The sequence below is a fragment of the Gouania willdenowi genome, chromosome 3 (genome assembly GCF_900634775.1).
Source record: "Gouania willdenowi chromosome 3, fGouWil2.1, whole genome shotgun sequence".
NCBI lineage: Eukaryota > Metazoa > Chordata > Actinopteri > Blenniiformes > Gobiesocidae > Gouania > Gouania willdenowi.
This window is the reverse complement of record NC_041046.1, coordinates 440687-454812: the sequence shown is the minus strand read 5'-3', so window position 1 is coordinate 454812 and position 14126 is coordinate 440687. Positions and strand designations below refer to the sequence as shown.

At 38.9% G+C, this 14126-nt stretch overlaps 1 protein-coding gene across 3 annotated transcripts in view; it reads right to left on the bottom strand.

Annotated features, from left to right (window-relative positions):
- Nucleotides 1-14126, bottom strand: part of phkb (phosphorylase kinase, beta) — a 158243-nt gene that overhangs the window by 138888 nt on the left and 5229 nt on the right. For all 3 annotated transcript variants that reach the window (XM_028441651.1, XM_028441654.1, XM_028441656.1), the window contains one exon: nucleotides 13984-14070. In XM_028441651.1, coding sequence (XP_028297452.1) covers nucleotides 13984-14070 — 87 coding nt within the window. The remainder of the gene's footprint in view (nucleotides 1-13983; nucleotides 14071-14126) is intronic.

Here is a 14126-nt window from a genome sequence, read left to right as displayed (position 1 = left end):
ATGGGCACACACAAAAAATCAAACAAGAAAATCTTCATTTTCTAATCTGAGAGAGCCAGACAGCACAGCATTAGCTATTTTCCTTCAGCCTGCAGTATTATCAAAAAGCAGGCAGTCAGCGGACTGTGGCCATATTACCACATAAATAAGAAACTAGAGAGATGGAAGAGGGAAATAGTTGACAACGTGATGAAAAATGGAAGAAAATCTTCCTCTGGTATTCCATTTCCTAATCATGAAAAACAAGTCAAACTAATTCCGACAGCAGTGTAAGCCTAATACTGCTATGTTTTACTAACTTTACCACAAAACAAAGAAAAAAGAAAATAGGTCAAATCGAGCCGGTTTGATTTGTCATTGTCACCCCAGAGTCTGCACCTTTTCTACTACGTCTGTCTGAAAGAAAGTACCGTAGATTTATTGGCAGGCAAGTCTGGGTGCAAGTGATAACAATGTTGGCTTTGTTCCCCGCTAGAATTGGACAAGCATTTTCCAGCCGCCATCCAGCACAACAATTAAATCAGCTCAATGTTCAGGGCTGCGTTGTCGACATGCTGCAATCTGGCTGAGGTTTTTCTCTGGGAATCGATGAGGCTTCAACGGTGCTGCAGCTGGAGGCGACGCTGCTCGTGCTGATAGCGCCAAATCGGTTCCAAATGAGGGCTACGCCTGTAGAGCACTGAGCCCAGTCACGTATTGTCCTTTCTTCAGTGGGGCCGACCAATATGCTGTTTCATTCCCACCTAAAGTGAGGTCATCTGAGAAAACAGCATCTGTTGGGTTCATCATCCCCCACACAGGGCACAATACCTGCATCAGCATCTGTTTACTAGGTTGAACCCTCTTTTTTTTAACAAATTGATTAAAGATTTCAGACAAAGAAAACTGTCACAGCTTGCTTCTGAAAAAGCTGAGCTTTAAAAATAGATCCACTGCCTGTGCCAAAGTCTCACAGAAAGCTTCAATTTATCTCTCTTTATCGTCTCTGTGGATATTACTTATTACAGGCTATTGTTTATTGGGCTTATTATTCAGTATATAATAGGTGACACTTTGACTTCAATATTTCAAACTCTATCAAGCATAAACAGACTTTCTGGCAGATGATGTGACTTTTATCAAGCCAACAATATTAAATGAAAAACATTATTGATTCTCTGCTGGCAGGTGATCTGCAACCTATTACAGAACAGGATGTAAAAGCCAAACCACTTTATCTAATCAAACATAGAATACTAGATCTAATGTGGGGAGAGTGGCATGTGAAACAAACTTTGACAAACTTCAATAGCTCAAAAAACTGGATTCAACATGGAGTAGCATTACCAACAGTACAAACACACTGAAGTAAGTAAAGGATCATAAAAAGCCCTGACAGGCCATTTGTCTATGACAATAGTAATACGGTCAGGAAAATGCTTTCTTATATTTCATACGCATTTGTCAAAAACATAAACGACCACGACAGACAATAGACCGGTTCCCAATTACAATTTGTGCACGCGCTATGACCCTGGGGGGTCATTTGGACAAAACTACACGAATCCCATACACTCCTCTCTATGAAAAAACTGAAAGAAAAGAAGAGGATTAGGGATTTTTCTGTTATAAACACAACACCATTAAAACCAGGTAAGTGTCCAACACAATGTAAGTTGCTTTTCCGCTTGTGTCTCATTGAGTTTGTGCGTAATTTTCGTGTTTGTTTCTGTGTTGTGTTACAGTGAAATGACATGCTTAGACATTGAAGCCATTGATTCTACAGGCATTTTCAAGTGAACTATCCAATAAAATGTGAATATATTGTCTGTATTCATCACATAAATTATACGTGGTCCAGCTTACATGCTAGAATGTGCTCGCAGGATTAAAAGGATTAAAAAGCTGTAACTTACTGCTCTATGTACAGCGGCGCTCTCTTAACAAGTCTACCAAAGAGGCCTCGGAGCTCATGTTTGTATCAAATGACCCCATGACCCCTGACGTCACCAGCCCCAAGTTGAAATTGGGAACCGGTCTACTGTTAGTGCGGTCGATATTATCTGGATTTTATCTTCATTGTTTTCATTAAAAACTTTCCCTAACATTGCTAATAATAATAATAATAATAATAATAATAATAATAACAATAATGATAATAATAATAATAATAATAAACTATAATATGACAAATAAATACTGTAAACAACTTTAGTAAGTAAACTCTTCAGGGCTTTAAATTAACACCTGCCAACCCGCCAAATGCGGGTAAAAATTAAAACACCACTGCTGAATCTGTTTGAATTCGCAGGCTGCGGAAAGTCACTGTTGCCAGATTAGTTTTGTTTGTGTTTAGACTTTAAAATATAATGTGTACCTGGCAACACTGCTTGTTGTACTAATCCGACATTTCCCATGAACACTATGTTGTGACGTGTCATTCAACAATTGGCTACGTGTTACGTTAGCGTGATTGTGGTTTGGTATCGGAAAAGACAAACAAAACGGCGCAAAATAGGATCTGAAATTAAGTTGTAAAATTAGCTCGGAAAAACAAACGTGAAGATATTTATCGGGTGTTGAAAAACCTGAACTGCAAAAAAGGAAAGCTGCTGCCGACACTGGAAAATGTGCACTGTACAGTTTGTGGGGAGTGGGATTTGTTTACATTAAGCATGCATGCTAGTAAAAAAAAAAATTCTATCCAGTATGTAATTCTTAGTACTGATTAGTGATTACTTCTTTGTAACTTCAAACGGTCTACCAGGGATCCAATTTACATTTCAGTTTGTTCTTTAAAAAACAAAGTTCCTAATTGGACCTTTTAGGCATTGTTACAACATTGCTTTTAAATTAAATATTTATATTTTTACCATTTTAATGTATTTCTGCAATCAACTAAAATAAAAAAAACATTATTTTATATATTATATTATAGAAACATGAACGCTTAAATCTGCTCTGTGGCATTCATAATGCAGTTTATTTTCGCTGGAAAAAAATTTGGCTCGTGGAAAATCTGGTTGGCTGATAACACTAAGAATCTACTAGCTACGCTGGCTGGTGATCTAAAAAGTTATTTTAAAGCCCTGAAACCCTTTAGAAATGGGACTTGATTGTTCTGCCCTAATGGCAGCGAGGCATTAAATGCAAACATGTAAATGTATGTAAACTTGGGATCATCAAAGATATTAGTTTGGATGGGAATTTATTTATTTATTAAACTTTTTTTTTAAAACCTGGACAAACAGCAAACATTGATGCTGTGACATCCATTCACGCCCAGGTTCAGATGCACTGCAATAAGTGCTTATAGCAAAACACAAATGTTTTAGTGTTTTAAAGCCACCTGTACACAGGAGACTTTTAAAAGTTGAGGATTTATAAATTAATATAAATCATTAAAGGACAAAGACAGCTTAACACAGTCTAACAAATTAAAAACAATAAAGACAAATTAAAATACAATTTAATAATTTTAATTTAGAATATTAGCTAATAAAGCTTTCAACACTAAACATATCGTGATTCTCTAATACCAGACAATGATGCTATTGATGTCCATTGTTTTGATTGTCTGGTTACATAATGATGTGATTGGTTTTAAGGTTGATTGTGAAGCTTGAGATAATAAAAGGTCATCCGGAATGCCATATAAAAGTCTACAGAAAAAGCTGTGGGAGTGCTTCATTAAAAGGTTTAGGATTACAACACAAAACTAACAAATCCACATACAACAGTGAGCAGAAAGCTTCTTCATGTGTTTCCACTTGCTCTGACTTAATTTATTGTTTACCTTTGTTCTCTTTGTGTTTGGTCTCCTACTTATTGTTGTGAACACACACCACTTTCTATTCGACAAGTGCACGCGTCAAAGAAGAAAATCAAGATTAGGATTGACTTCCATCAGTTTAGCGAGAGTGCTGCTCAGACTGCTATTGAGCATATTTGCCCACTGGCATTGTTATCGTTTACTCGCACACTGTTGGGGAATCAGGGCATCAATAATACTATCAGTCACAACTGTGCTTTTTCCTAAATAACAAATTAAACTGCTGTCAGAAATAGTTTAAAAAACTAAAAAAACATGTCACAGTCTGAAACATTATACCGCTGCTGCAACGGTAAACCAGTTCAATGGAAAAAAATCAAGAGTATATTAAATATTACTCTTTTAATAGTGCCTGTAGAGAGGTGTCCAAATTTTGACATGGTAGTAATGGTGCATTCACTGCCCAATAGTTTACTAAAAACGCTAACATGTGTGCCTACTGAGCATTGCTAGATGTGAAGATAACATTTGAATAAAAAGTGTAAATGAACTTGAACCAAAACAGATTTACAAACAGAAGTGTTGAACCCATGTACTGTTCCTTCTTTGATTATTCTGATTTAAAATAACAAAATAAACAACATGGTATTTTGGTTTTACTGACTTAAAACCAAAACAGAAATACAGAAACAACAAAAACCAGATAAGCAGCATTTTTCTGTTTTAAAATTTCAAATATTAATGGAGAAAGCTGGTTCTGTTTGTGAGATATTTGGATATTTACGGGGGAAATTAAGGCGAGAACAGAAACAGAACTAAAGTCCGCTGCACCTGGTTTCCCTCCACCGGTCCTGGACCAGGTCTCCTCACACAATAGGACTGTTTACTATTTATTCCAGCAGTTTTCATCTCCTGCTCCTGTTTTTAATGCAGTCTGTGGATGTTTGAGCTCATAAAAAGCTGCTCACGGTTAACTTTGGTTTGGTGGTGTTAGGGTCCAAGCAGTATCCAAATAAACTGGTGACTGACTATGAACTTTAAGGGTGGCATGGGGAACAATAGATGTTAATAGTACTTCTACGATTGAACACTTTTACAAAAATGACACAAGCCACTAACGGCAGCCATCAACACAAGAACTCATTACACCACCTCTGGTTCCTTTAATCACATATCATGTTCATGCTTTTCGTGACGTCCATTTTTTGGTGATTTATTTATGTATTAATATTGTTTCAATTCACCCGTTCATCAGTATGGTGACTTATGCTTTGCTCCTTTTTGGTCTGGGAGTAAAGCATACTCGGGCGGACCCCGAGCAAAACGGACTCTGCGTGGACTGTATGCTCTCCTCAAAACATACTTGGGCGCATCACCGTGTAGTAGTTTCCATTAAAATCCTACATGTCCTATGATTCTTAGGAGTAGTCCTTAAAGGTGTCGATACTGTCGTAGCTCGTCGACCAGTCTCTCCTCTAAGCACGTCTTCATCTCTCCTGCTCTGTTTCACCAAGAGGTGAAATGCAGGTCAGTGTTGCATTTAATGCGGGTCGATACAACGCCAAGCAGTGTTTTGTGTGACCAAACTACACGAAGAAGCCAGCGTGGTCGTAAAAACTGAGCTATGCATTTAATTGGCCTGGTGGAGTCCATGCAGAGTCCACTTTGCGGGTGTCTGCACGAGTATGTTTGAGTCTTAAAAGTCCGCCCCCATCTGTGGGTCTACTCTGTGTGGTGAGATTAAGAAATGAAGCTCTCATCCTAGTTTCCCCATAAATATCCAAATATCACACAAACAGAACAAGATTTTTATACTACTCACAATGTTAGGGATATTGTTATTTACATGAATGCTTTTCCTATTTGGCCTAAATTTTAATAAAATAAGTAATAATTCCTTTTAATATTACTATCAATGAATGAGAAGAAGCACAATTTTCTATAGTGCAATATTTACTACCCCAACAAATTAAACAATAACAAATAGTCCCAAATAACCATTTGCTGTAATGACTTGTGTAATGCTTTTGACAGTGACGTCTCATGGTCCTAACTAGCCTCATGATGTTCTGAGGCAATGCGTTCCAATTGATGCCACATTGAAAAAGGTTGTCTTTTGGTATTTTTTGGTTTTGGCCCCAATATGTAAGGCACATTGTACACAGTGAGACCATTCCGTGGAAAACATAAAATGAGCTGCGTCTATCACCCTAATGCAATTGCCTCCCTATCTCAAAAATCACTGAAGTGAAACAGAAACATTATGTATGAAACCCATTGAGGACCTCACAATATCGCTAACTTATTGTGAGTAGTGTAATTTTTAAACAGGAAGACGCTGCATGTTTTTTTATTATTTGATATTTTGATTTGGTTAAAAAAAAAAATACTGTAACCAAAAAACAAACAGTACATAGATTGTGTTGGTCTGCTAAATAAGTAAAGATGTAGTGAGGAATGTTGATTAAGTTTTGACTAAACATTCCACATGCTTCTGTTTCTCAAAACAAAAGAGAGAGAGAGCGAGATGCTACCTGCACATAGTATCAGGCTAATGGTATCACCTTGGTTGCAGAACCTTTGATCCATTAAAGCTGCAATATGTAGAATTGTGAGGCACTCACCCCTTCCCTCCTGAACTATACTCACTGGTCTACTTGGGAACGCTTGTGTGCACACGCACAACTGTGGAACTCTTTGCGACCATTTTCGCTATAGAGACTAGTAACAAATGTTGGAACTTTATCTTGTGTTATTGGAGGGTTTGCTGATGTTTTAGAGACATAAAAGCACGTATCACTCACTTCTGTGAGAAAAGTAAGAAGCTCAGAGCCGCTACTCACATACAAGCAGCCAAGCCCAGCTCATCAGAGCAGATAGACACTGCAAATAAAATGGGTCTGTTCTCTGTCTCCATCTTAGAAAACGTTTCTCTTAGTTTTATAAGCTATTTATCCAATCTGTTATCACCTTCTCTCTCTAACTCGGGGCGGACTGTGCATGGACTGAAAGCGGATTGCGTGCAGTCCATCACACACATCAAGTCAGAGGAACCTCCGTGAACTCTGCACCTGCTGAACACGTTTGTGCCTTTATTCTGTTGCTTCTCCACCTCGGTCTTTGTTTTTCCTCTCGCTTTGCCGTGCAACTGTTTACCAAAAGCCACGTTACAGACTTCAGCTGGAATATAATGCATGGGACTGTCCCTACTCTCAGATCGGGAATGTGAATTGACTTTTGACAAGCAGCTCGAGCAGCCAATAGTAATGCTTATAACAGCTCATGGGATTGCCCTGTTGGTAGAAAGATCTCTGATTGGCTGAAGTTCCGCGTCAGGCTTCTGTATTTCTAAAGCTCATTTACAGAGACAGGACTGTCCACTCAGAACACTTTGGAAAACAATATGCTCAAAGATGATTATGCATATTTTACCAAATAACACCAAAAAAAGGATATATTGCAGCTTTAAGTCTCACTTTATAGAAGTGATTCCCAAACTTTGGGGGTGTGAGGTCATGACGGAGTGGGGGGCATGAAAAATAGAAGAGCATTTTTCATTGCACTCAAAAAACTTTACTATTAGTGTTATAAAATATGTGATTACACATCTTATCTTAATTTGGGAACCACTACTTTAAAGCAAGGTGAATATCCAACGAGTCATATTCTAGTCGACAACAGAATCTACTAAGTAGAGACATATTTTTTGTTTAATATAATAATACTTATAGTGCAAATAAACTGTAACATCAATCAGTACATAACTCAATATTTTACAAGCCTGAGTTGTTTGGTAGCATGAGGAAAACAATGTGGTTATATCATGCTGATTACCAAGTAAGTGTACATAAAAAGTTGACAGGTGATGCATTAGGGTTTGTGTGTGTTTGTGAACAACCTGCTGGATCTCTCAATGCTGTGCTCACAGCTGCAGATAATTTTCTAATCAGCACTAATATGGATTGGTCACACCTGCAGGGAGTCTAAAAGCCTCCTTCCCTAATTACACAGACAAGTAAACCACCAGGCTGAGCTGTCTATTCCTTCACAGAACTTCTGTTTTTACCTAGGGTGGCACAATTCTGTGAGTTTTCAGAGTTGGAAACTTTCCATGAGATATATCCGGATTTTACAGGAATAAATGAGAAATTCACCCAATGACAGCTGGGATAGGCACCAGCAGACCACTACGACCCTGAAAAAGAGCAAGAGGTCGGAAACTGGATAGATGATTTTAGATGGTTTAACTTTCTGTAAGTCCTAGAAAACAAGTTGCTAACAAAACTAGGTAAAGTTATATTTACACATGTTTAAATATAATATTTTTCTTGTATTATTTTTGCATCGATGCTAATATTTATGTTTGGGTATAATAGAGTTATTTAAAATTACTCCCAATCCCAGTTAGTTCCATGAATCAATATGCCAAGTTTCTATTTTTGAATATTCCCATAATTACGGTTATATTCTGCCCCTTTGCAACCCTATACCTATCAGATGGAAGTTTTCTATATGTTCCATGTTATCATCTGTCATTATATCAAATAACTGATTTTAGTGCACTGCAAATCACATGTTATTTTCATTCTTTGTCATCAATCATTGGGATATAATGGTTTGCTTCCCCTAGAACACATCAACCTGTTTGTCAGTTTCACAATGTTAACAAGGTTTATTGATGCAAGGTAAGAGAGAGTTGTGTCATGTTTACCTGCATAGAACACATTTGGATTTTTAATACAATAAAGTGTGTATGCAACACAGTATGAAGGATTGCTTCAAGCCATCACCTGCACCCCACCCGTTAAAATCGTACTTTTTTTTTCCAAACAAGTGTCACACTGGCACCAGCCTCCAACGGGGAGAAAAGATTTTCGTCTCAGCACTTAGTAATTACATTAAATGGAAAACGCCACAGTTTAATTCTAGGTATGAAATGTTCATGGGAAAGCAACAGCAGTCTTTAGAAAAACCCTGCTGTCTCACTTCATAACTTTGGCCACATGCTGGTACATGTGATGGATCCCTGGTGTTGCAAGGTCTATCAAAGGCAGCAGGCATGGTATCAAGAGCTGAAGTGAACTGCATAAGCAGTGTGTGTAGAAGGAAAAGTGCCTACAAAGACACATGCATACTTTAGCAGCAATGCATCTTTAACTTTAAACCTGATCCAGGTTTGATTGGTCGATAAAAGTCATAGCCACAGGTGTAATAAAGGTCAATCACCTAAATATGTAGACTGTTGCAGAAAACAACGTATTGCACCATTGACTATATCTGCTATCACATCATAGTGACAGAATCGAGGAATGATATCTGAACAGCCATTAGAGGCTAATGATGTGCAGGGTCTGTGAATGCTAAGGCACACAGTGCACAAACATCATTAAACTTAGTAGGCCAGATGCTAGTGTTGTCTGTTATCATGGTTCACATCCAGTAATGCAAGTCTGTATAAGAATGTATAGAATCTACAGATAGCAAACGCCAGAGTGACTGGAGACTTGAATCATCCATCCATCCATCCATCTTTCCATTTTCTTCCGCTTTTATCCGGGGCCGGGTCGCTGAGGCAGCAGTCTCAGCAGAGATGCCCAGACCTCCCGATCCACGGACACCTCCTCCAGCTGTTCTGGGGGGACCCTGACGTGACACCAGGCCAGCTCAGAGACATAGTCCCTCCAGCGTGTCCTGGGCCTTCCACGAGGCCTTTTCCCAATAGGACATGCCTGAAACACCTCCCGGGGGAGGCGACCAGGAGGCATCCGAAACAGATGCCCGAGCCACTTGTATCATGTTGACTTAAAAACTGTGCTTCCTATGTTTTACCAGCATGTTACATGAGCAACAAGAGGTCATAACGTGCTGGATAAGGTTCATAGCAACATCAAGGAATATAGTCTTCTCCCCTCCCCCACCTCAAAGTATCAAATCATATGTTCCTGTTTCTCACCCCGGCATAAAAACCTCTCATACAAGAACAAGGACGAAGGTGAGACTCACAGATTTGGTCTGAAAATGCCATCCCACGGCTCCATGACTGCTTCCACACAACAAACTGGGACATATTTGCGAGGGCGGACTTAATGGACTATACATCTACTGTTCTGTTTTATATTAAAACATGTATGGGTAATGTCACAGTGGAGAAGAAGGTCAGACATTATCCAAAAAAACAGTCGATGAACAGTGAGATAAAACAGGTGCGGAGGGATCAAGACTCTGCTTTCAGTTGGGCATTAGTTGGACAAAAGCAGTATTTTTAACCTCTCTCTGGCAGCCTGCACAGTCTCCAACTGTCTAAAGTCTGTCACTATCGTACATATCCCCAAGAAACAGTCGGTCACCAGTGAATGATTACAGACCTGCGGCTCTCACTTCTACTGTGATGAAGTGCTTTGAAAGACTGGTGCTGAGGCACATTAAGGCTGACAGTACGCTGTTATTATGACATGACACCTGTCATTAGCCTGGATAAGATGTCAAAGGCCATCAATGAGTGTTGTTTGCAACCCTAACACCTAACCCTACTAGTTCCCTCCACCTAACCCATAACATGCCAACATAGCTCCAAATGTGTCATAATTTAGCAAACAGCACTTTGTGACACCTCATTCATGCTAATGACAGATAATGAAAGCATAATGTCAGCATTAAGTATAAAACTTCAAGTAAAAAGTTACCAAAGTATTCACTGCCTCCTTGCCTTGATCAGCACCTAGCCCCCTCACAAAAAGGCCAAACAGTGTCTGTACTAGTTAAGGTCACTGAGAAAGGTCAATCTGTCATAGGAACAGCTGTTGTCCATCCACAGATGTTATGTAGAATATATCCTCATCTATAACATCCTAGTGTGGTATAGGAGCAGCTCTCATCCTGACAAGAAGGGCCTGGAAAGAGTTAGGACATCAGCACAGGGCCTCATAGGAGCACAGCTGTTCTCTCTGTCAGACTTTTAAATCAACAGATGTCAGCGCAGGACCAGAAGCATCACCTCTGACACTTCACACCTAGGACACAGCCGGTTCTCTCTGTTGCCCCCAGGCCGCACCACCACATTTACAATACGTTTTACCAAAGTGCAATATGGTTACTAAACACAAATTATGTATTCAGTCAATTTGTAACAGTGCAATATATTTACCTTTGCTGTTGTTGTTCTCACTGTTTATTTGTTTATTTATTGTCTTAGTGGCTCCCTTTGTATATATATATCTTGCACCATGAAAGCTGTTTCTTAATTTTGTTGTACTTTGTGTATAATGACAATAAAAACATTCTATTTTATTCTACACTACATAGCTGGATGAACTTATCAGGGATTTTTCTCCGTTTGCTGGGTTGACTTAACCAGACACTTACAATCCAGAGCAGCTGTACTACGAAGCCGGTTCTCAAATCGTTAACTTAACCCATGGATTTCCAACCGTGATTAGTGCGAGCTCTTATAAAAACGAGTGTTGTTTGCGGCTCTGATCAGTCACAAATATGGAAAAATCCTTTACAGCAGCGTACTTCAGCATGTAGAAAAAGACAATTACTTTTAACTCATTCAGAGCCAGCCGTTTTCAAAATTTCTACCCCCTCAGTGCCAGCCGTTTTAGAGCAATATTTTGTACTATGATAATCTGAATTCCGTCACCAGATAATAGATTTAAGACTTTACTTTCATTAGAAAAAATAATTTAGATTTTAGCTTGTTTCGTTCTTCGGTAATCCGAAGTTGAATAGAGGTAGGTTTCACACAAATTGCCAGTTTGTGACAAAAAGCTGAGAAAAATGTCTTTTTCTGAAAAAAATCTATTAATGACATTGCTTTGCTTTGCTTTAGTGACACCTCAACATTGGTTTCCAACAATAAAACTACAAAAACAACACTGAGACCGGAATTTTGATGGCAACGTTATTATCTATGTCAGAGTTCAATAGTTTTCTTACTGTATTTTGGTCGTCCTCCAAGTCTCTCCCCATCATTCTTCACACACGCAACTTCCTCCTCATCCCAGACATACTGAGTCTCACCGCTTGCCCCGTTTTTTAAATTGTTTTCTCTCACCATTGCTACACTCTCAACCAGAGCATGTGTGGAACTAAGTGGACTATTAAGAGTGTCGCGATGGTGAGAGCTGGTGGGAACTTTAGCATCAACTCTCGTAGCACCATTTTCTAACTCGTAAACTCCTTTCCTCTCCCTCTGAGCTCTGCCCATCATGGGTGATCTGTCATCCAAAGGTGCGCTGCTGCCACCTACATGGCACCAGTTGATCGCTACAGCATTGTACAAGTTAGATATTCACCGGAGAGCTTTATCACACTGTCTCCTAGCAACCCCAGCCAAAAAAACACAATTCACGTCTATAGACAAGAATGGCACTCAAAGAGTTAAAATAATGAAGACTTCAAATTAATAATCCAGGCCAAAAGCAACTTTGTTGCTGCTGCAAAAGCCAAGAAGAAATGCAGCAAATTGACCGTTTGTAGCATCACGGTTAAGGAAGCGGGCTTGTAATCGGAGGGTCAACAGTTCAAACAGTTCCTTAACCATAACTTCTCATGTTGTATGTTGCTTTGGATAAAAGTAAGAATGCACCTTCCTTAATTTTTGGAGATCAGCCAATCCTTGCATTCAGCCACTGTCCTCTTCTCCTGTTAGATAACTGACAGGCCTGTCTATGGTTAACAATAACAGCCACCCGGAACACAGTTAATCTAGTACGTCGGCAGTTCTACACAAAAAAAAAAAGAGAGCAACGGATGACAATTCGTGTAACGCTGAAATAAGTCATGGTGGGGGTGAAAACAAAATGTTACAACAAACCTCATTTGCCATCTAAGAAAGCACCACACCGCTGAGTATGCAGCATTTGAAGTTATCAATCAAACTAATGCTGAAGCTAAAGCTAGCAGGAGCAAACAGCCAGTCAGTGGCTCGCTGTTAGCACTTATCAGCTGTGAAAAGAGCAAAGCAACTACGAGGAAAACGTTAGAGTTCATGGCATTGGACATCAGGAAAAATCTGCCACTAAGGTACCAGTGACTGAAATAAGTCTGTGAAAACAACTAACCTGTACCATGTTCATTCTACTCATTACCCATTGACTTTTGAACCCTTTTCACATGCTGCACTTTTTTTGTACAATGTTTGACTTTTAGGAGTTTTTAACCTGTAAACTGCAAGTTATTTTTAGATGGATATTTTTACATTTAAGTATCCACAAAGCCGCTGCATTTGGACATTTTTTAGGAAACCTAAAACTCAGGATACTTTATTTGTGCTTTTAGATGTTTTGATAATTTCTCCTGCAGATTATTATTTTATTATCGACCTCAAATCTTGTGATTTTCTTTATTTGTAATAACAAAATACTGCTACGCACTTTATTTTTGAAAAAGAGCCCCAAACAGGTCTGTAGCCTGTTGCACAAGTTTTGTTGTTTTTTGTTTGTTTTTATGTGAAAAATGAGAGACTAAAGGAACCAATATAAATTAGTATTTTGGGCAGCATGTTCTAAACTTTTCACGTATATTTGAGAAAACTACCTCATGTGCAGTTAAAACACCAAGCTTTTATTGTTTTATAGGTGTTGTTTCACAGCTATTGTTCAATGTTTTACAATAAAATAAAGATATGAACATTCAAAGTGTATGCCATCATTTCTAAAAAAAAAGAATCCCGATTGGCCAGAAAATTGATGCACCCCCAGATAAAAGTGTCTGCTAATATAAATTGTAATCTTGTTTTGCAATATTAATTAATCGGACCATATAACAAACAGCCAACTGATCAGTTAGTTGCCCTTTATTTTACCCCTAAGACTCAGGAGTCATGAACGGTCCCTAGAATGAATTAATTAATCAATTTTGTGTCTTTATCCATTAATATTATCTCTCAAGATCAACGCACCAACCAGGATCATCCAAGAATGGGCAGATTATGGTCCTAGCAAACCGATTGGTTAATGTTTTTATATTCGCTGAGCTCTATCCAGAACACACCCTGTTAGCCGTTCACCATAAGTTACCATGGTGATTTGCCCAGGTAAAACCAGTTTTACAGTACAGGACACACAGGCTTAATCCAGGAAGTTAGTGGGATTAGAGGAAATCCAGCTTCGTAATACAGGCCCAAGTGTGAAAAAAAGGTGTTTTCCACAAACCCTGTGGGTTGATATTGTTTGACCATATCTTCATGCGTTCCACACAGTTTGCCAATAATGTATGCTAAAACTTACCAGCGCTGTAGTAACGGTCCAGCTTCTCCCAGAGGGGTTCATCCTCACGCTGGAGGATGGACAGCTTGAGCGGTTCATAAATGGAGCCTGAGGAAGGACACACTCATTATACACTAACAGTTGCTCACCAATTCATCTTTAGA